The sequence below is a fragment of the Pollachius pollachius genome (assembly GCF_949987615.1).
Source record: "Pollachius pollachius genome assembly, chromosome: 2".
NCBI classification, from domain to species: Eukaryota; Metazoa; Chordata; class Actinopteri; order Gadiformes; family Gadidae; genus Pollachius; species Pollachius pollachius.
The window spans coordinates 8,530,141-8,553,160 of NC_136935.1; the positions used below are offsets into that span (position 1 = coordinate 8,530,141).

The 23,020-nt window shown below is 49.5% G+C and overlaps 2 protein-coding genes across 3 annotated transcripts in view; both read right to left on the minus strand.

Annotated features, from left to right (window-relative positions):
* Window positions 1–51: 51 nt before the first annotated feature.
* LOC307091754 (ubiquitin carboxyl-terminal hydrolase 54-like) lies at window positions 52–18,007 on the minus strand. Of its 2 annotated transcripts, none has more exons than XM_079758539.1 (20): window positions 17,754–18,007; window positions 16,205–16,373; window positions 15,201–15,293; window positions 13,583–13,717; window positions 12,623–12,763; window positions 12,421–12,503; window positions 11,252–11,357; window positions 10,377–10,523; window positions 9,394–9,543; window positions 8,787–8,955; window positions 8,505–8,591; window positions 6,241–7,062; window positions 5,785–5,937; window positions 5,353–5,472; window positions 4,177–4,684; window positions 3,626–4,041; window positions 3,242–3,309; window positions 2,480–2,554; window positions 2,299–2,359; window positions 52–840 (listed from the first exon to the last, which is right to left on the minus strand). In XM_079758539.1, exons 2-20 carry the CDS (start codon window positions 16,328–16,330, stop codon window positions 530–532), a joined length of 3,771 nt encoding a protein of 1,256 aa, XP_079614665.1. In that variant the 5' UTR covers window positions 16,331–16,373; window positions 17,754–18,007; the 3' UTR covers window positions 52–529. The 2 variants fall into 2 exon arrangements, with proteins under 2 accessions (XP_079614665.1, XP_079614664.1); XM_079758538.1 differs by lacking the exon at window positions 17,754–18,007 and adding an exon at window positions 16,914–17,006.
* A 2,087-nt stretch (window positions 18,008–20,094) lies between these two features.
* Window positions 20,095–23,020, minus strand: part of LOC307091753 (spectrin beta chain, non-erythrocytic 1-like) — a 54,095-nt gene continuing 51,169 nt past the window's right edge. Inside the window, exons 41-44 of the mRNA XM_079758537.1 lie at window positions 21,405–21,589; window positions 20,885–21,058; window positions 20,507–20,549; window positions 20,095–20,390 (exon numbers count right to left, since the gene is read on the minus strand). Coding sequence (XP_079614663.1) covers window positions 20,178–20,390; window positions 20,507–20,549; window positions 20,885–21,058; window positions 21,405–21,589 — 615 coding nt within the window. The 3' untranslated portion in view covers window positions 20,095–20,177. The remainder of the gene's footprint in view (window positions 20,391–20,506; window positions 20,550–20,884; window positions 21,059–21,404; window positions 21,590–23,020) is intronic.

Sequence of the window (23,020 nt, forward strand, 5' to 3'; positions counted from 1 at the left end):
GTAAAACTGTATAAACACTTTAGAGGTACTGACGAGGTTAACAAGGCTGAGCTCATGCTGAACACTAGCCAGCAGTAGAGACGGGAGCATTTTGAGGCATAAATGTGCAGTTTAGGGGAAGTACATAACTAGATTAGAAAAATAAACCCAGAATGCATCCTGATGGTGACGTCACATGCCGGACATTCAGCATCAGGATGTTGGTGGCACTAGATCTACAGGCTCTGGACAGAGCAGACCACACCCGACTACAGACACACAAGTCCACAGCCACTGTTCAGTGCAGACACCCTAGTCTACAGTCATCGCTACAGCTACACATGGCAGACCTGGGGTAATCAAGATTTAAAGTTGACATTGTAACATAACCGTTATGTGTTGAATATATAAGATTGAAAGTCCATTACAAACAACACCTGTTTAGCTATAGTCCCTTCAACTAGGATCCATCTCCAGCATTGAGTTCAAGTTCAGATCCGGCTTGGAATATAGAGGAGGTTTGGGAATGTTTTCCCGAAGTAAGACCGGTTTATAGAGGGGCCTGGTTCTGTTGCTCTAGTAGCAGTTTGGGTTCTGGAGGACTGTGGTGTTCTTGGGGGAGGGGTGGGGGCTGCCGCTGGGCTGGAGTGGGGGGTGTTACGGGGGGCGGGGTAGAGTAGTGCGAACAAGGGTGGAGCTCCCCTGGAGGAGGATGGGGCTCCTCTGGACCCCTGGAGCGAGGTGCAGGCGGGTGGGGCTCCTCTTGACCCCTAGAGCAAGGCGGATGGGGCCCGGGGCTGGTGCTGTAGAGCCTGGCCACACCGAGGTTCCTCAGCTCAGGGGAACTCCTGTCATTCTGATCTGAGGAAGTGAACAACAGGGGAACACATTTGATTCTGTTAATGCATATCCAACCTTATCTATACTAAGACCTATCTAAACTACCCTATTTAAACATGTAGCTCATGGTACTCTTATGAATAATCTTTATGTAAATAAAGACATTCTGTCTTTAATTTAACATTTCTATCAATCATGGGTTTAAACCAAATGGCAGCCATGATGAATAGGGTCTGGCTGCAGCCTGTAGGACATCCACTTGCCGCGCCCACTGCCGTCACTCTGGCAAAGCGTGGTTATATGGTGCGTTCAGATCGCTGGGAATTATGCAGAAAATCTTTTCACGATGTCGGAAAGTTCTCGTGAACGACACCATGACACTGATGATTCTACTTCCGTTCGGCAACTGGGGCCAGATTTTGATAAGAGTTGCATAGTTGATGTATTAGTGACGTGCATGAACATGGCGGAACATGAGCGTTTTACTCAATATAAAATAATCAACCATCATATCACAAACTTTACTATTGATTGACGTAACCGTTGACTTTGCTCGGTTTTAAACGTTGGGTACTGGTAAACCAGCTTTAGATAAGGGCAAGTGTAGGCTTCCATACAGTGGCATTACAATGTGCTTCTCATAAATAAAAGCAAAAGGATAGTAGGTGATAGGCTACAAGGAAATAAAGGCGTGCAAACTTGAAACTGATTAAGTTCTGTTTAGTTCGGACCGTTAATCGGATAAAAAAAATGCACATGAACGGTCGCTGTCGGGAACACGCGTAAGCGTGAGCGTCATCACTGACGAGGCATCTCGTTATCACCAAGACCATGAACGCGCCTTAAATCCCCGGGCGTGGGAAAGTTTCAATCTCTTTCAATCTCTTCTTTCAATCCCTAACCCTAACCCAAACCACTACTACCCTAACCCTAACCCAGCTAACCCTAACCACTACTACCCTAACCCAGCTAACCCTAACCACTTCTACCCAAACCACTACTACCCTAACTCATCTAACCCTAGCCCCTACTACCCTAACCCTAACCCTGTTGCGCTAACAATTTAGCCTGTTGCTCTAGCTTGTGAGGCAGATTTTTTCTCGCATTTGAATGCACTATGATTTTCCATTACATCATTAAAATGTATTGTTTACCAAAGTACATTGAAAGTAATTAATCATGAAAATTGTCCCACTATATCGATGTTTAAAAAGGGACATAATTTACTCAAATCATCGCTGGCATAAAACCTATGACGATTATGACGTAGCAGTTGGATGTGAATGTTCATGTCCTACGGGCTGCAGCCAGACATTATTTCTATAACCAGCGGTTAGTCAACCCCTGGTGGGAAAGACTAGCCAGTAGCTACTCTGGGGGCCTCTAGGGGGTTCACTGTAAGTGTAGATGGTTGTCATGGTGACAGGGTGTAGATGGTTGTCACGGTGACAGGTTGGGTGTAGATGGTTGTGATCTTACCTGAGTGCTCTTTGGGAGGAGCAGGAGGAGGAGGGGAGGAGCGGTATCGGTCGGGGCGGGCCTTCAGGGAGGAGGAGTCAACAAGATGATGATGAAGATGAGTGTGTGTGTGTGTGTGTGTGTGTGTGTGTGTGTGTTTGTGTGTGTGTGTGTGTGTGTGTGTGTGTGTGTGTCCCCTCACCCGGGCCCTCAGCCGTCGGCTGGTGCGTGGCAGGCTCTCTACACTGTCCTCATCGTCGTGGAAACCTCCCTGGAACTGGGAGGAGAGACAGCTACCTTACAACTGTAGGGTGGGGTCACCTGTAGGGTGGGGTCACCTATAGGATGGGGTCACCTTTAGGGGGGGGGGGGTTCACCTGTAGGGTGGGTGGGGTCACCTCTAGGGTGGGGTCACCTGTAGGATGGGGTCACCTTTAGGGGGGGGGGGGGGTTCACCTGTAGGGTGGGGTCACCTGTAGGATGGGGTCAGGGTCACCTGTAGGGTGGGGTCAGGGTCACCTGTAGGGTGGGGTCACCTGTAGGGTGGGGTCAGGGTCACCTGTAGGGTGGGGTCACCTGTAGGGTAGGGGGGTCACCTGTAGGGTGGGGTCACCTGTAGGGTGGGGTCACCTGTAGGGTGGGGTCAGGGTCACCTGTAGGGTGGGGTCACCTGTAGAGTGGGGTCACCTTTAGGGTGGGGTCAGGGTCACCTGTAGGGTGGGGTCACCTGTAGGGTGGGGTCACCTTTAGGGTGGGGTCAGGGTCACCTGTAGGGTGGGGAAGTCACCTGTAGGGTGTGGTCACCTGCAGTATGGGGTCAGGGTCACCTGTAGGGTGGGTGGGGTCACCTGTAGGGTGGGGTCAACTGTAGGGTGTGTGGGGTCACCTGTAGGGTGGGGTCACCTGTAGGGTGGGGTCACCTGTAGTATGGGGTCAGGGTCACCTGTAGGGTGGGTAGGGTCACCTGTAGGGTGGGTGGGGTTCGGTCGGGGTATTTATCCATCTCTGCTGTGGGCGTCTTAGACCTGCTGGCTGTTGAGACACACAAACGTACACACACACACACAAACACACAATACACACACACACACACGTGTACACACACACAAACATGTACACACGCGCAGTTACCGTGCAGTAACTGTTAACAGCCGTGATGACACATCTTCAGTAAAGACACTCACTAGTAGAGAGGCTAACTAGTAGAGAGGCTAACTAATAGAGAGGCTAACTAATAGAGAGGCTAACTAATAGGGAGGCTAACTAGTAGAGGCTAACTAGTAGAGGCTAACTAGTAGAGAGGCTAACCTGTAGAGAGGCTAACTAGTACTAGTACTAGTATGGGTACCTCTGTTGCTGCTGCCCCGCTGCATGCTGGGAGCTCGCAGGCTGGCCCGGTACAAGGCGTCCAGCTCAGACGTGTCCTGATTGGCCGAGCCGCGTAGGGTGTCCTGGGATTGGTCGGTCGGGCCGTCAGCGTGCGGCCGGTGCTCCACAGACATGGTTGCCATGGCAGAAGGGGGTGGGACTGAGCTGAAAGGGGGAGGGGCCTGTGAGCGTCTGTGCCTATCTGTGATTTTATGGGTGTGGCCAGTTGGTGGGGCGTGGCCTGGACAAGGAGGGGGGAGGGACTCGTCAGCCCCCCTGCGGTCCTCCCGGGGTGAACCTGTAGGGGCCAGCCTGATGGGGGAGGAGTCAGCAGGAGGCAGGGCTTGGTGCTCCTGTCTGTCTGTCAGAAGTACTTCGAGCAAGACAGGCTTTGAACTGTGGACGGACACACACACACACACACACACACACACACACACACACACACACACACACACACACACTTCTGGTGAATGATGTGAATAAAAGGGTGCAGGTCAGTATGGGCTGGAGTCACGTGTGATTGGTTACCTGGAGGCCTGTGGTAGCTGTAGCTCCGCCTCCTCCAGGAAGCCAGCTGATGCTAGCAGGAGGAAGGGTCGTGGTTGTTGACCGTATCCATGGTGATACTGATGGTTCTTATTAGAATAAACATTTTCCTGGCTTAATTTTGCTAGTAGTTCATTTGGTAATTTCTGCTTTTGTTGTGCATTCTGTTGTAGTTTCAGCTGTTGTTTTACGTCCCATTGTAGTTGTTGTAGTACATCTGTATGTATTTTCTGTTGTAAATCCTGTTGCAGTTCATGTGGTACTTCCTGTTTTAGGTTTTGCTGTGCTTCCTGCAGTAGTTTTTGCTGTACTTCCTGCTGTAGTTTTTGCTCTACTTCCTGCTGTAGTTTTTGCTGTACTTCCTGCTGCAGCAGCATGCGTTGCTGTAGGTTTCGTGCTCGTTGCAGGCAGCCCTGCAGACGTGCCTGTGAGCCAGTTCTCCTGCGCTGGTTGCTGGGATGAATCCCTGCTAGCGTGGATGTGAGCTTTGCTAGAGCAAGGCCAAAACAAAACAAACCAAACAGAAGACGTTTGAACAAATTAAATATGAAATGGAAGGAAGAGATAAAGGAAAGAAAAGTCTGGCATGGTGTTCACAAAGGGCATGGTGATGTGTGTGTGTTGGTGGGTGATTGTGTGTTTGTGGTGGTGTGTGTTGGTTTCTGGTTGTGTGTTGTTGTGTGTGTGTTGGTGTGTAGTTGCTGGGATGTGCGTGCATGTGTGTGAATTATGAGTGGATGTTGATCTCCAAACAAATGGAGGCCAAATCCTTGGTTCTCCGGGAGGATTTTGGGTCCCTTAGATCCTCTCTCTGGAGATCTGCTCTGGGTCTCTAGAACTTCTCAGCAGAACAACAGTAGAACCTCACAGCAGAAACTCTCAGCAGAACGTCAGCAGAACCTCAGCAGAACCTCTCAGCAGAAGTTCAGTAGAACCTCAGCAGAACCTCTCAGTAGAACCTCAGCAGAACCTCTGAGCAGAAATTCAGTAGAACCTTTCAGTAGAACCTCAGCAGAACCTCTCAGCAGAACCTCAGCAGAACCTCAATAGAACCATTTGGTCTCAGAACCAATCAGAGGAAGTCGTTCATGTGATCACAGTATCACCTTTGTGCGTCTGTGCATGTGTGCGTGCGTGCATGTGTGTGTGTGTACTTACTGACAGCTTCGTTGACCACTGAGAGGGCAGCAGCCACCTCTCCCGCCTTCTCCAGACGCACTGATTGGTCCAAATGAAGCTCCGCCTCTGATACACACCGCTCGGCCCTGACCCTGGTGCCTGCATGTCAAAGGTCAAAGGTCAAACAGCATCACCTCTCCCCCCCGCCTGCAGTCCGGACCCTCATGTGTTGAACATCATGGAGCGAGTTACCTACCCCCCTACAAACCTAGCCCCTAGCTACAAAGGTCCCTAGCTCACTAGCTAACTAACTAGCCCCTAGCTCCATATATACCTAGCCTCCTAGCTCCCTAAATACCTAGCCCCCCCCTGTGTGTGTGTGTGTCTGTGTGTGTGTGTGTGTGTGTGTGTGTGTGTGTTTGTGTGTGTTTGTGTTTGTGTGTGTGTGTTTGTGTGTGTGTGTGTCCAGACCTTGTATCTGCAGCTGGTCCAGGTCCAGGACCTTGCTGGGTGTGGGGTTAAATCCCATGGCCGCCTCTCTCTCTCTCTCCCTCTCTGTCTGCTCCTCTTCCTCTCTCGCCCGCTTCCATACCTCGTCCTGGAGCTCGTCCAGCTCACTGCGACCTGGGTGGGACAGGGGTAACAGGTGTGTGTTACAGGGGTACAGGTGTGTGTTAAAGGTGTGTTACAGGGGTTACAGGTGTGTGTTACAGGGGTACAGGTGTGTGTTAAAGGTGTGTTACAGGGGTTACAGGTGTGTGTTACAGGGGTAAAAGCTGTGTTATAGGTGTGTTACAGGGATTACAGGTGTATTACAGGTGCGTTACAGGTGTACGTTATAGAGGTAACTGCTGTGTTACAGGTGTGTGTTACAGGTGTGTTACAGGTGTGTGTCACAGGTGTGTGTTACAGGTGTGTTATCTGTACCGGAGGATCTGCAGGGGGTCTGGAGGCCCAGCGGACCGGGGGGGCGGTCTACTGGGCTGCTGTTTCTCTCGCTGGATTCATAACCGCTCTCCGTCCTCTGAATCCCTCCTCCCCCCTGCCTCCCACCTCCTCCCCCCTGCATAGTGTTGCTACTAGAGTTGAGCGTTGGTTGATTATGTCCAGGGCCAAATATGGGGTAGCGGTTGGGGTTTGGGCTAGGGCCAGGTTTAGAGTTGAGGTTAGGGTTAGGGTTCATGGTAGGCTTAAGGTTGAGGCTAAGCTTAAGGTTAGGGTTAAGGTAAGGGCCAGGGTTAAGGTTAGGGTTAGGCTTAAGGCTAGGCTGAAGGCTAAGGCAAGGATTAAGGTTAGGGTTAAGGTAAGGGCCAGGGTTAAGGTTAGGGTTAAGGCTAGGCTTAAGGTTAGGGTTAAGGTAAGGGCCAGGGTGAGGGGCCGGGGGGGGGTCCTCCAGCAGGGGCCCCCCCAGGGGGCTGTACCCGGCCTGCCGCCGCCTCTCGCGGCTGAAGAGCCCGTCGATGTTTAGCCCCTCTCTCTTGGGCCTCCAGACGCCCCACCCCCCCCGCTCACACGCCTGCCACTCGCTGCTGCAGCTGTCCGTCTCCCAGTCCTGCCCTTTAGGGGCGGGGCCAGCGGGGAAGGAGGAGGGGAGTGAGGAGGAGGAGGAGCAGGAGAGCGGGCGGCTGTGGATGATACTGGTCATCGTCTCCTTGAAGTCACGGAGCCTCCTCGAGGAAGAGGAGGAGGAGGAGGAAGAGGAGGAGCGGGGAGGAGGGCAGGCGGCCTTGTGATCCTTCAGAGGCTCCCCTGTGGGGGAGGACCAGGGGAGGAGAAGGAGGGGGGGAAGACAGAGCAGGGGGAGGTGGAGGAGGAGAGGAGAGAAGAGGAGACATGACACACTCTAGTGGGTCTGGTCTCCAGTGGGTCTGGTCTCTAGGGTCTATGGGGTCCTGGTCCAGTGGGTCTGGTCTCTAGGGTCTATGGGGTCCTGGTCCAGTGGGTCTGGTCTCTAGGGTCTATGGGGTCCAGTGGGTCTGGTCTCTAGGGTCTATGGGGTCCAGTGGGTCTGGTCTCTAGGGTCTATGGGGTCCAGTGGGTCTGGTCTCTAGGGTCTATGGGGTCCAGTGGGTCTGGTCTCTAGGGTCTATGGGGTCCAGTGGGTCTGGTCTCTAGGGTCTATGGGGTCCAGTGGGTCTGGTCTCTAGGGTCTATGGGGTCCAGTGGGCCTGGTCTCTAGGGTCTATGGGGTCCAGTGGGTCTGGTCTCTAGGGTCTTTGGGGTCCAGTGGGTCTGGTCTCTAGGGTCTATGGGGTCCTGGTCCAGTGGGTCTGGTCTCTAGGGTCTATGGGGTCCAGTGGGTCTGGTCTCTAGGGTCTATGGGGTCCAGTGGGTCTGGTCTCTAGGGTCTATGGGGTCCAGTGGGTCTGGTCTCTAGGGTCTATGGGGTCCAGTGGGTCTGGTCTCTAGGGTCTATATGGTCCAGTGGGTCTGGTCTCTAGGGTCTATGGGGTCCAGTGGGTCTGGTCTCTAGGGTCTATATGGTCCAGTGGGTCTGGTCTCTAGGGTCAATATGGTCCAGTGGGTCTGGTCTCTAGGGCCTATGGGGTCCAGTGGGTCTGGTCTCTAGGGTCTATGGGGTCCAGTGGGTCTGGTCTCTAGGGTCTATGGGGTCCAGTGGGTCTGGTCTCTAGGGTCTATGGGGTCCAGTGGGTCTGGTCTCTAGGGTCTATGGGGTCCAGTGGGTCTGGTCTCTAGGGTCTATGGGGTCCAGTGGGTCTGGTCTCTAGGGTCTATGGGGTCCAGTGGGTCTGGTCTCTAGGGTCTATATGGTCCAGTGGGTCTGGTCTCTAGGGTCTATGGGGTCCAGTGGGTCTGGTCTTTAGGGTCTATGGGGTCCAGTGGGTCTGGTCTCTAGGGTCTATGGGGTCCAGTGGGTCTGGTCTCTAGGGTCTATGGGGTCCAGTGGGTCTGGTCTCTAGGGTCTATGGGGTCCAGTGGGTCTGGTCTCTAGGGTCTATGGGGTCCAGTGGGTCTGGTCTCTAGGGTCTATGGGGTCCAGTGGGTCTGGTCTCTAGGGTCTATGGGGTCCAGTGGGTCTGGTCTCTAGGGTCTATATGGTCCAGTGGGTCTGGTCTCTAGGGTCTATGGGGTCCAGTGGGTCTGGTCTCTAGGGTCAATGGGGTCCAGTGGGTCTGGTCTCTAGGGTCTATGGGGTCCAGTCTCTAGGGTCTATGGGGTCCCGGTCCTACCTGTGTTTGTCTGTCTGCTGGGGGGGCGGGAGCAGCTGTCTGTGGACGAATCGGTACGGGTATCACTGGAGACGGACAGGTCCCGCCCTGAACACACACACACACACACACACACACACACACACACACACACACACACACACACACACACACACACACACACACACACACACACACACACAGGTGAGTGTTCATCTTTTGTTGGTTCCTGTATTGTGTGGGTGTGGCCTGTGTCAAGGTGTTTGATGATCCTGACGCGAGGAGGCGTATCCATGGAGATACCTGAGTCCTCGCTGTCGTCGGCGGGGCCGGGGGGCTGCGGGCCGCGGGCGGGGGTGTCCGGGGGTTGCAGGACCACTGCCGCCCCGCGGGGGTCAGCGTAGAGCAGCAGCAGAGGCTGGTACCGGCCCCTAATGCAGCGCCAGACCACGTCCCTCCAGCGGGGGCCCACCTCCACAACACACACAACACACACTTAGATACACAACACACACAACACAACGCACACTTATACACACGACACTCAACACACACAACACTCACTTATATACACACAACACACACTTGTATACACACAACACACACTTATATACACAACACACACAATACACACTTATGCACGCGACACTCAACACACACAATACACACAACACACACTTATATACACAACACACACAATACACACTTATATACACGCAACGCAACACAACACAACACACACTGATATACACAACGCAACACACACTTAAATACACACAACACAACACACACAGTACACACAACACAATACACATTTATATACAAATAACACAACACAGGAGGTGATGGAGGTGGGGGAGTTGGGGGAAGTGATGGAGGTGATGAGGTGGAGGAGGTGATGGGGGCATACCTCCGTCACCTTCTCGTCATCGCAGTACATCCACCTGCGGGTCCGGGTGTGGTAGAAGAAGGAGGAGTAGTGTCGCCCGTAGTAACAGACCACGCCCACCAGGTACAGCTCGGCCGCCCGCGCCTTCACCTGCTCCACCCGACCGAACAGCTGCAACACCACCTCATTAAACAGCCGCTCCACCCGACACCACCTCATTAAACAGCCGCTCCACCCGACACCACCTCATTAAACAGCTGCTCCACTCGACACCACCTCATTAAACAGCCGCTCCACTCGACACCACCTCATTAAACAGCCGCTCCACCCGACACCACCTCATTAAACAGCTGCTCCGCCTGACACCACCTCATTAAACAGCTGCTCCGCCTGACACCACCTCATTAAACAGCTGCTCAACCCGACACCACCTCTTTAAACAGCCGCTCCACCCGACACCACCTCATTAAACAGCCGCTCCACCCGACACCACCTCATTAAACAGCCGCTCCACCCGACACCACCTCATTAAACAGCCGCTCCACCCGACACCACCTCATTAAACAGCCGCTCCACCCGACACCACCTAATTAAACAGCCGCTCCACCCGACACCACCTCATTAAACAGCCGCTCCCCCTGACACCACCTCATTAAACAGCTGCTCCACCTGACACCACCTCATTAAACAGCCTCTCCACCCCAACAGCTGCACCACCACCTTAGTGCATCACTTCACAGCCTGTGAAATGTGCGTGTGTGCGTGCATGTGTGTGCACCTGTGTGTGTGTACGTGTCCGGGCCTGTGTGTCTGTGTGTACGTGCGCGTGCGCGTATGTGTGTGTGTGCGTGCGTGAGTGCCTGTGTGTGTGTGTGTGAGTGTGTGTGTCTGCATGTGTGTGTGTGTGCGTGCCTGCATGTGTGTGTGTGTGTGTGTGTGTGTGTGTGCGTGCCTACATGTGTGTGTGTGTGTGCGTGCCTGCATGTGTGTGTGTGTGTACATACGTCCCCCAGCCGGAGGCGTGTCCCCAGGGCGTGGATGAGGTCACCAGCGAGGTCGGAGGTCGCCGAGTCCCAGACGAGGCCGATGGTGACGACCTCCGGGGAGTTGAGGAGGACCCTGAACAGAGGCTGCTGGGAACCACAGCCCGCCTGCAGACAGACAGGTCCACATGAAAGACAGACAGGCTGCTGGGAACCACAGCCCGCCTGCAGACAGACAGGTCCGCATGAGAGACAGACAGGCTGCTGGGAACCACAGCCCGCCTGCAGACAGACAGGTCCACATGAGAGACAGACAGGCTGCTGGGAACCACAGCCCGCCTGCAGACAGACAGGTCCACATGAGAGACAGACAGGCTAGTGGGAACCACAGCCCGCCTGCAGACAGACAGGTCCACATGAGAGACAGACAGGCTGCTGGGAACCACAGCCCGCCTGCAGAAAGACAGGTCCACATTAGAGACAGACAGGCTAGTGGGAACCACAGCCCGCCTGCAGACAGACAGGTCCACATGAGAGACAGACAGGCTGCTGGGAACCACAGCCCGCCTGCAGAAAGACAGGTCCACATTAGAGACAGACAGGCAGCCATGAGAGACAGACAGGTAGCCTTGAGACAGACAGGTAACCTAGAGACAGATAGGTAGCCTAGAGACAGACTGGTAGCCTAGAGAGACAGACAGATAGCCTAGAGAAAGACAGGTAGCCTAGAGACAGACAGGTAGCCTAGAGACAGACCTAGGTTGTGGTGTTTGGGGGGGGTGGAGAGAGGGGAGGAAGAGGACTGATGAGGAGAAGGATGAAGAGGACTGAGGAGGAGGAAGAGGAGGAGCAGGAGGAGCAGGGGGAGGAGGAGCAGGAGGAGGAGGAGGTCTTACAGGACAGTTGCGCAGGTCTCCAACACTGCTGGCGTTACGGAGCAGCTCCCCAAACATAGCAGGAGACGCATCGCTCCTCCTCTTCAGCATCTCCACTGCCTGGTTACTGGGGAGGGGAGGAGAGGAGAGGAGAGAGGAGAGAGGAGGAGAGGAGAGGAGAGGAGAGGGGAGGAGAGGAGAGAGGAGGAGAGGAGAGGAGAGAGGAGAGAGGAGGAGAGGAGAGGAGAGGAGAGGAGAGGAGAGAGGAGAGAGGAGAGGAGAGAGGAGGAGAGGGGAGGAGAGGAGAGAGGAGGAGAGGAGAGGAGAGAGGAGGAGAGGGGAGGAGAGGAGAGGAGAGGGGAGATGAGAGAGGACGAGAGGGGAGAGGAGAGAGGAGAGGATGAGTGGAAAGGAGAGGAGGAGGAGAGAAGGAGAGGAGGAGAGGAGGAAACAGCAAGAGTGAGAGTCAAAGGCCCTGTTTTAATGAGAGAAATAGGATATATAGTATATATATATATATATATATATATATATATATATATATATATATATAATTTTTTTTACTCAGCTCTTCTCAATGCTGTTGAACGCTCCGTTCACTTGCATGGGCCTTCACAACTTCCGGCGGTGAATTGTTTTTTGGTAATTCAATGTTACTAAGCATATAATGACCGCTGTCAAGGAAAGGGGATTTTTTGTCGTCTTTCTTATCACTCCGCAAGTAGTCCGGTAACTTATCAACCCCAGCGTACTCGGTTGCTAAGCAACGCCTTTGGCGGACTATTTCTCTGCTGATCAACACTACGAATGCTGGTGACAAATAAATTGTAAAAAGACACACGGTGTGAAGTTTTTTTTCGTTTTGGCAAGTAGCTGGTAATAAGCAGGATAATGTATAGAACGTCACCGACATAATCGAAAATAAACCCCTCAGGGCGAAGCAAGTCACCTCTGCTTCGCGTCGGTGTCATGTTCGCCCTGTCGCCTTATTTTCCCGATAATGACCGGCGTTCTATACATTATATCTAGTTAGATGTATAGATATAGATAGAATAATATGTAAGGGCCTTGTAGGCCCTTACCTGTATCATCGGCTACGAAAGCGCCAGGAGTCAAGGCAGCGAGACAGACAGACAGACAGACAGGCAGAGACAGACAGGCAGACAGAAAGGCAGACAGATAGGCCTTACCACAGTGAGGTTGTGGAGATGTAGTGAATCATCTGAATGAAGGGCAGAGGGTCTGATGATGCTCCACAACTGCTGCACACACACTGAAACACACACACACACACACACACACACACACACACACAGTCAGAAGGTAAGGTGATAGTGGTGTTAGTTATAGAGGTAGTAGAAGGCCGGGGTTAGGGTCAGACCTGAGGCTCACCTGCTCATAGAGCCTCATGGAGAACTTCTGGTGGGGGATGCAGAGAGGGGAGGAGCAGGGGGAGGAGCAGGGGGAGGAGGAGCTGTTGTCCGGGCTGCCCTCCTCAGACATGTGGAAGTGGATTCTCATCAGGATGTTCTCCTGCAACAGAACATCACTGCATATTACTATTACATATTAAATATTACTATTACATATTACTAATACATATTACATATTACTAAAACATATTACATACTACTATTACATATTACTATTACATATTACTAATACATATTACATATTACTAAAACATATTACATATTACTATTACATATTGCTATTACATCTTACTATTACATATTACATAATACTATTACATATTACCATTACATATGACTATTAAATATTACTATTACATATTACTTATTAATTACTATAGTTACTAGCTATAATACTAGTTACTATTACTTTAGTATACTACTACATCACCGCATCTAACTATAGTTAATAGTTAGTTATATTACTAGTTACTATTACTATAGTTTACTACTACATCAGCGTATAAATGGGTATAGGTGTGTGGAGGTATGTGCACAGGTGTGTGTGTACAGGTCTGTATACAGGTGTGCGTACAGGTGTGTTTACAGGTGTGTGTGTGTGTGTGTGTGTACAGGTGTGTGTAGGAGTGTGTAGGTGTGTGTAGGAGTGTGTCGGTGTGTGTGTAGGTGTGTGTGTATGTAGGAGTGTGTAGGTGTGTGTGTAGAAGTGTGTAGGTGTGTGTGTAGAAGTGTGTAGGTGTGTGTAGGTGTGTGTAGGTGTGTGTGTAGGAGTGTGTAGATGTGTGTTTAGGAGTGTGTAGGTGTGTGTAGGAGTGTGTCGGTGTGTGTGTAGGTGTGTGCAGGTGTGTGTAGGTGTGTGTAGGAGTGTGTAGGTGTGTGTGTAGGTGTGTGTGTAAAGGTTTTGTAGGTGTGTCCTCACGAAGCACTCGGCAGCGTCGTCCATGCCGCCCAGCTGGAAGCGCTGCTGGCGGCTGAAGGCCAGAGCCAGGGCGGTCCGCAGGGAGTCCGACGGCAGCACAGAGCGGCTGCTGGACTGGAGCTCTGAGAAGATGCTCTGGAGAACCACATCATCATCATCATCAACATCATCATCATCATCACCATCATCATCACCACATCACCATCATCACCACATCATCATCATCATCATCATCATCACCACATCATCATCATCACATCATCATCACCACATCACCATCATCATCATCATCACCTCATCATCATCACATCATCATCATCATCATCACATCATCATCATCATCATCACATCATCATCATCACCACATCATCATCATCATCACATCATCATCATCACCACATCATCATCATCATCATCATCATCACCACATCATCATCACCACATCACCATCATCATCATCATCAACACATCATCATCATCACCACATCACCATCATCATCACCACATCACCATCATCATCATCATCATCATCACCACATCATCATCATCATCACATCATAATCACCACATCCTCATCATCATCATCATCATCATCAACACATCATCATCATCATCACCACATCATCATCATCACCACATCATCATCATCACCACATCATCATCATCATCATCCCCATTATCACCACATAATTATCACATCCTCATCATCATCACCATCATCATCATAATCATCATCATCTTCATCAAAACCACATCATCATCATCGTCACATCATCATCATCATCACATCATCATCATCATCACCAAATCATTATCACTACATCATCATCACCACATCATCATCACTACATCATCATCCCCAACACCATTACAACAACCACGTTATCATCATCATCATCTTCACATCATCATCATCATCATCATCATCATCACCACATCACCATCACCACATCATCATCATCACCACATCATCATCACCATCACCATTATAATAACCACTTTATCATCATCATCATCTTCACATCATCATCATCCCCATCACTGGTACAATAACCACGTTATCATCACCACATCATCACCATCACCACATCATCATCATCACCACATCATCATCACCACATCATTATCACCACATCATCATGATCACCACATCATCATCATCACCACATCATCATCATCACCACATCATCATCACCATCACCATTATAATAACCACTTTATCATCATCATCATCTTCACATCATCATCATCACCACATCATCATCCCCATCACCGTTACAACAACCACGTTATCATCATCATCATCTTCACATCATCACCACATCATCACCATCACCACATCATCATCACCACATCATCATCATCACCACATCATCATCATCAGCACATCATCCCCATTATCACCACATAATCATCACATCCTCATCATCATCACCATCATCATCATCATCACCACATCATCATCATCATCATCACCACATCATCATCAGCACATCATCATCACCACAATCACCATTATAATAACCACGTTGTCATCATCACATCATGTCATTATAATAGCCCCAGTGAGTTGAGGTGCGAGGGGCTTTTATTGTGGAGGGACACATGGCCGCCTCACCTTGAGGGCGCAGAAGACGCAGGACTCCTGAGAGCAGCGATGAGACGACATCTGACGGAAACTACGGCGGAAAATATCCAAGTGCCACAAGACCTGTAGACACAATATTACACATTATTAATGCTACACATATGTCTTATCAAATACTTAAACTACACATATTAGTCTTATAAAATACTTTAACCATACATATTAGTCTTATTCAAGTATTTTTGCTATAAGTACTTTTTTATATTTACCTATTTATACAAGTACTTTTAAAGGTTGAATCAGCGATGTTGACGTCACTTCTGTTTGTTTTTAAAGCGAGATCCCAAACAAACAGAGCCAGCTCGCCCCTCCCTTCCATGCTTCGTGCATCCAGAAAAAACTATAATGAACGCAGCGCAAAACCCCACAACACCACCCCTTGTCTGTGATCGGTTGGAATACCATTTATTGTGTTGGTAGTACCATATGTTTTTCTGTACGATCTCGGAGCATAGGCTGCCTACAGAGACGCGTTTTTTTGATGGCCGGCTTATGGGGCGGGCAGCTAGCAGATCGTGAGGAAACAGATGAATGTGATCATTTATGTTTCGGCTTAGAATCGCTGATACAACCTTTAACTATAAATATTAATAGTTTTGAAGTCCAAGCTCTCTTTTGAATTTAAGAAAGAAAGGTGGAGGATTTCTTAAGAGAGAAAGGTGCGGGACTTCTATAGAAAGAGGTGGAGGATTTCTATAGAAAGAGGTGGAGGATTTCTATAGAAAGAGGTGGAGGACTTCGAGAAAGTCGGTATTGTAGAAAGTATGGGTGTAGTATGGGTCTGCCTCTACACCTTCTGCCTCTAGATGGATTGTACCTGTTTCCTGTGTGTGTGTGTGTGTGTGTGTGTGTGTGTGTGTGTGTGTGTGTGTGTGTGTGTGTGTGTGTATGTGTGTGTGTGTGTGTTTGTGTGTGTGTGCGTGTGCGTTTGTGTGAGTGCGTGCGTTTGTGTGTTCGTGTGTGTGTGTGTGTACCTGCAGGGCACTGTTGAGGAAGCAGTTGTTCTGTCCTGGCTGGTTGATCAGCCCCTTACTGCCCCTGGTGTCCTGGAGCCCCTGGGGAGCCCCGCCCCCTGAGTAGCTCCTCCTCCAAGACATCATCCATCCACTGCCGTCTGGGGGCGGAGCCGGTAGTGGGAGTGGCCTGCATTAACACATTAAAGCAATACATTAGGTAAACATTCATATAGATTATTAATAACAATAATACTAATTAACTATCTTATAATCAATATTTACAATAATTAAATATAAGAATTATATATAAAATATACAAATATTAATTATTTTAATCATATGATATTTAATAATGAAATAGAATAATAATTAATAACAACAGGATTTAATAATAATTGAACAGAGCCTATGTATATGAGAGGAGAGGAGAGGAGAGGAGAGGAGGAGAGGAGAGAAGAGGAACAACAACTAAACACTAGTGAGCTTCTAACCCCCCACCAACACAGATCTTTAATTTAACACTTCACAGCCTGTCAGACACACAGAGAAGGAGACAGACAGAGAGACAGAGGGACAGACAGAGGGAGAGAAAGAGAGAGACAGACAGACAGACAGACAGACAGGCGGACAGACGGACGGACAGACAGACAGACAGGCGGACAGACAGACAGACAGAGACAGACAGGCAGAGACAGACAGAAAGAGAGACAGACAGAATGCCTCCTACCTTAAGCAGCTCTCACTATGTCTACACACAGCAGCTAATAACACCTCCCTCTCCCTCTCTCTTTCTCTCTCTTTCTCTCTCTCCCTCTCTCTGTCTCCCTCTCCCTCTCTGTCTCTCCCTCTCTCTCTGTCTCCCTCTCCCTCTCTCTCTCTCTCTCTCGCTAGGCTAGCAGGAAGCTCCAGGTAACAGATCGAGGATGACATCATCACTGCCTTCCCTACACCTGTTTCCTCAGGAAGCCCCTCCCTTTCCCAGCCTCCCCCTGAGCCCTTAAAGGGGCAGTACACAGTTCTAGTCTTACACATACACACACACACACACACACACACACACACACACACACACACACACACACACACACACACACACACACACACACAAACAAACACTCCCGCTGGCCCTTACCATATGTCCTTCTGGACATCAGAAGACACACTCAGCACTTTCACCTCCTGCTCCCCCTCCCTGTCTCCTTACCTGCTCCCTTCTCTCCTTCTTTCCTCCCTGTCTCCTTACCTGCTCCCTTCTCTCCTACCTTTCTCCTTACCTGCTCCCTTCTCTCCTTCTCTCCTCCTTAGCCAGTCAGACAGGAGGCTGTCACCTCCTTCCCCGCTAATCAACCCTTTACACTTGGAGCTGCCCAGTACAACCAGTCTGCTACTGGTTCTATTGGGAGCCGCACAGTAGAACTAGTCTGCTACTGGTTCTATTGGGAGCTTCCCAGTGCAACCAATCTGCTACTAGTTCTACTGGGAGCCACACCGTAGAACCAGGAGCCGCCCATTACAACCAGTATGCTACTGGTTCAACATTATTCCCCAGTGGTAACCCCTCCTTTACCTGCTGAGTGTAACGACGCGTTTAGTTGTGTTTTCATCGCCCGCCCAGCCGAGCAGAGGCGGAGTGGAACGAAACCATCACTGATGGACCACTGGTACCGGAACCGGGGAACGGGGCCGGGTGCGCGTCTCGAGCGGGGGGCCATGCGACGCCGCGTCTCGAGCGCGGGTCCGTGCGACGCCGCGTCTCGAGCGCGGGTCCGTGGGACGCCGCGTCTCGAGCGCGGGTCCGTGCGGCTCCGTAAGGTTCCAGTGACCTTCGTTCTACACGCGGTGTCCTTACCGCATAATACCGGGTGCTCCGTGCGGTAGGACGGGGTCTGCTCCGGTACCGTAGCCGACCTGGGAAGCTCCGGTACCGGGGCTGTAAACACCGTCAAGCTTCCCACCGGATGGGTTCAGTTTCCGAGTGTTGTTCTTCAAAGTAAAGGCCGAAGAAAATAAAAATAAAAAGATAACAGAACGTTTGCCCACCGGTGAAGAACCAGTGAAGAAATGGTGAGTTCCGAGATCAGTCTGGTTCGTTGAGACTCAAACAGACTGGTGAAGGACCGGTGATATCTTCTATACATGGTCCCTTATGATAACGGGAATAGAGATTACCGGGATATATAAATCTCTTTTAAATATAAATATTTAATAATATAATATAATAAGTTGGCTGTGTGCATCTATATCGATATTCGTTTTTAATTAATTACTTCAGCGTAACGGCTTTTAACAATAATAAACATAATTCAGTGTTAAATTGTAAGAAATGTTTTAATTAGTTAACGGAGATGAATCGGATTGGTTAATGATGGTGTGTTCCTGAGTCCTCGGACACCAGACTTCCGAGTCGGAAGTCGGAAATCTGCCAGCTTTCTTGCGGCATTTCTCGGAGGCACGCCCCCTTTTGTCTTCATCTCTCGGAATTCTGAGAGTAGACCGAGAGCATTGATGACGCTCTCAACGAAAATATCTGCGACCGTGAAGAGATGTATTTTCTTTGTATTTGTACCACGTTGGTCATTTTAAATGCTCTTACACACTTGATAACATTGCTACTTTATTCCGGTCACCGATTTATGCATTGCACGGTCTTGATGTGCGTGCAATACAATGTAAAGTTGTGTTGTTTGTTTTCGGGCTGGTTTGCTAAAGAGGCTAATGTAGCTAACATTAAACAACGACTAGTTCATCTGTTCCCCGTCATTATATACAGTATATATGAATAAATACTGGGAACTGCCCAGTATAACCACAGTCTTCTACTAGTTATACTGGGAGCCGCCCAGTCTAGACATAACTTTTAATCCACAGTAAGGAGACACACGTCACTTTGTTATTTTTAAAAGCATTTAATGGCTTTTTGCACAAAAGTAACAGAGGGACCAGACTACATGTGACCCCTTACACCCCCCCCACCCCCCAGCCGTTACTGCAAAACAAGCGCCCCCCCCCCCCCCCCCCCGCGCCCCGCCCCATCATGGCATTGATTGTGCAATGTAGACATATCGTGTTGCTATAGTTACAGTGACAGAGGAAAGCGCGCTATCTTTATCAAACAGAAGCACGTGAAGCCCATCTAAAGAAACATGAAACATATCAACTCTAAATACTTATTCTAGGAAAACAATTATTGAAATAACTAAGGGCAGAATTTTATGTTTCAAATAAAATAATCCAATACATACCGAGTCTTATGAATCCTACTGCCTCATCTTAGATTGTTAAACATTGAAGTGTATTTATGTATTTAGAAAACCAGAATGAAGCCTCTTCAGCCTGGAGTTCTTAGTAGTAGTGGTCGAGTTATTATATTATTATTTTTATATTATAGGAGCATGTTAGTTAGTTATTGTTTACACAGCCTCTACTGACAGTTTAAAGCACCACAGGTCAACACTCTACTGCCCCCTCTCCATAGCCCTACACCACCCCTCCCTGAGGACCAGGTGACGTAGTTCTTCTTCATGACCACCATCACCAGCGCAATACAGACGATCAGCATCAAGAGGAATAGAATAATAAGAATCATAATCATAATATTGATCATACTACACAACAGGTAATTCATGAAGTACTGGAGGCTCCTCCATCGTCACATCCTTCAGACAGTGTCTTCAACCAGGTCCCCATCTGGAAAACATGAAGAAGGGACGCGCCGAAAGCCGAACAGGAAGTGATGCAGTGTCGAGCTTTGATGGATTCGCACTCTGCTTAGAGGAGGAGGAGGGGAGAGGAGGGAGAGGAGGAGGAGAGGGAGAAGGAGGAGGAGGGGAGAGGAGGAGAGAGGAGGGGGAGGAGGAGGAGAGAGGAGGGGGAGAAGGAGGAGGAGGAGGAGGAGGGGAGAGGAGAGGAGGAGGAGGAGGAGGAGGAGAGAGGAGGAGAGAGGATGGGGAGGAGGGGAGAGGAGAAGAGAGGAGGGGGAGGAGGAGGAGCTCTACTTCTTCTTGCTGAACAGACTGAAGCGCTTCTCCTTGTCCTTTTCCCTCTTGCCCGGGCTGGACTCTGCTGCTATGGCGACCGAGGCCGGGAGCGTCTGAGCGCGTGCGGTGGCGGCGGGCGTGCTATGGCTGCTGGGGGTCACCTCAAGACCCCCAGGGGGCGGGGCGCATGCTGATGCCACCGTAGAGATCCACGAGGACATCTCCTCCTAACACAAACACACACACACACACACACAGCGTTACTTAGAGACCATCAACACACTGACACAACAGGATTTTAGCCCCTCCCACAGGAAGAGGCGGTCCTGAAGGAGTTCCTTACTTCATCTTTGGCCTGGAACAGATACTCGTTACCGTCCATCAATCTGGGACCGCAAAACAAACACTCCGTTACTATGGCAACCTATCAATTTATCAACCAACCATATCGATCTGTCTGGATCGATCGATATATGATCTAACTATACAGTATATACATAATATATCAATAAATATGACCTCATTATCTATTATATATATATATTATTCTTTAGATTAGTATATATATATATATATATATATATGACCTCATTATCTTCCATTATCTTATATTATGATATATTATTCTTTAGATTAGTTTATATATACCATGACCTCATTATCTTCCGTTATCTTATATTATGGTATTATTCCTGAGACGGGGTTGGGGTCGGGGACTGACTTGAGTTTGAAGACGTGTTTCTTCTTCTTGTAGTCCAGGGCCACGTCGCCGAGGGCCCCCTGCAGCCGCACCGGGACCTCAGCGTGGTAGGGCAGCCCCTGCACCGCGCTGCGCTGGTCCTTATAGAAGCCCAGCTCCCCCTGGTTCAGCACGCAGTACACATGGTGCCAGGACCTGGTACATGGTACACACATATCAATACACAGACACCACGCAGTACACAGGGTGCCAGGACCTGGTACATGGTACACACATATCAATACACACACACCACGCAGTACACAGGGTGCCAGGACCTGGTACATGGTACACACATATCAATACACACACACCACGCAGTACACAGGGTGCCAGGACCTGCAGATACATGATACACACTATATATATAAATACACACTTTGATATGTGTGTGTGTGATGGTGTGCGTGTGTGAGTGTGGCGTGTGTGTGTAGGGTGGGGGAGGATAGCTACAGTCATGGTGCTGGTGTGTGTGTGTGTGTGTGTGTGTGTGTGTGTGTACCTGCTAGAGGCCTTCTTATTAGGCCCCTCCCACTCATGCTTTCGGTGCAGATAGCCCTCCAGCTGCGAGGGGGGCGGGGCCAGCTGCGTTTTGGCGGGAAGCGTAGCAGCCTGGCCCTTGCGACCGTCCCCGGGAGACCCTATAGGGCTTGGCTCAGAGCCCCCGTTCACCACCTCCCCGTCGCCCTGGAAACCAGAGACACGGGTTGGAGACTCACACCAGTGCACACACCAGTACCACTCACCAGTACACACACCAGTACACACACCAGTACCACACGGTTGTCAGCTAAAGGTTAGGAACAACCCTCTGTGAGCGTGATTAGGCCGTTGTTGCGCAGGATCACCTGCAGGTGGCAGCAAACAGCAACACACGATGAGTTGCCCTCAAACTGAGCTGTTACCAAACCTTAGTAGACACAGCAAACACATGCAGAGAGAGAGACAGGGAGAGAGAAAGACAGAGAGGCCGAGAGAGAGAGAGAGACAGAGAGAGACAGAGAGAGAGAGAAAGACAGAGAGAGACCGAGAGAGAGAGAGAGACAGAGAGAGAGACAGAGAAAAAGAGAGACAGCGAAAAAGAGAGAAAAAGGAGAGAAAAAGAGAGAGGATAGGGCCAAACCAACCGTATATTTTTAACAATCCTCCAGAGAATTGTTTGCTATGATTATTATTAATATTATTAATAACTTGATTGTTCCACTGCACTCTGATTGGTCACTCATTACCCCATTACCAGGCGTGTCCATTGCTCGGCCAATCAGGACAGTCTTGCTGCTTGGTGGCCGACCAATCCTGGGAGCTTTTAGATCAGACCTACGCCTACTCCTACTCTGACTACTAACACATGCTAATACTATTTATACCATATACTGATACTATAACTAACACATACTAATACTATTACTTTCACATACTAATGCATTTACTAACACATACTAATGTTATTACTGACACATACTGATAGATAATACAACGTATTTTATACCTCAAACCAGCAGGTAGTATATATTAGTATTCATCCCATTGATAAATACTGTAGTAAGATGACATCATAATCATCATCATCACCTTAATATGATTTTAAGATAAAAACTGGTGGGAACTGGTTTATAAAACAACCTTAAACCTTAACACCCTTAAACCTTAACCATTAACACCCTACCGTCACATGAAAACATAGAGCATCATATGTAGATCAGATATATAGCTCAGATATATAGATCAGATATATAGATCATGGAGGAGCTAGACGATGGAACACAGGATGACATGAAATATTAAAGATAATACTAACTTCATACTTAAAACTACTACAATGTAAAACACATACACGAAAAAACAATCACACAGCCAGAACAAACAGACACACAAAACAGCCAGAACAGTCACACAACACAGCCAGAACAGACACACAACACAGCCAGAACATACACACAACACAACCAGAACAAAGACACAACACAGCCAGAGCAGTCACACAACACAGCCAGAACAAACACACAACACAGCAAGAACAGTCACACAACACAGCCAGAACAAACAGACACACATCACAGCCAGAACAGACACACAACACAGCCAGAACAGACACACATCACAGCCAGAACAGACACA

Excerpts from the sequence above, each read along its gene's own strand:
- LOC307091754 (XM_079758539.1), bottom strand. The coding sequence starts at position 16,330 with ATGATGTCTTGGAGGAGGAGCTACTCAGGGGGCGGGGCTCCCCAGGGG. Across the intron at positions 9,544-10,376 it reads CACGCCTCCGGCTGGGGGAC|CTGTTCGGTCGGGTGGAGCA; the intron begins GTATGTACACAC and ends GTGGTGTTGCAG. Across the intron at positions 841-2,298 it reads TCCTCCCAAAGAGCACTCAG|ATCAGAATGACAGGAGTTCC; the intron begins GTAAGATCACAA and ends TCACTTCCTCAG.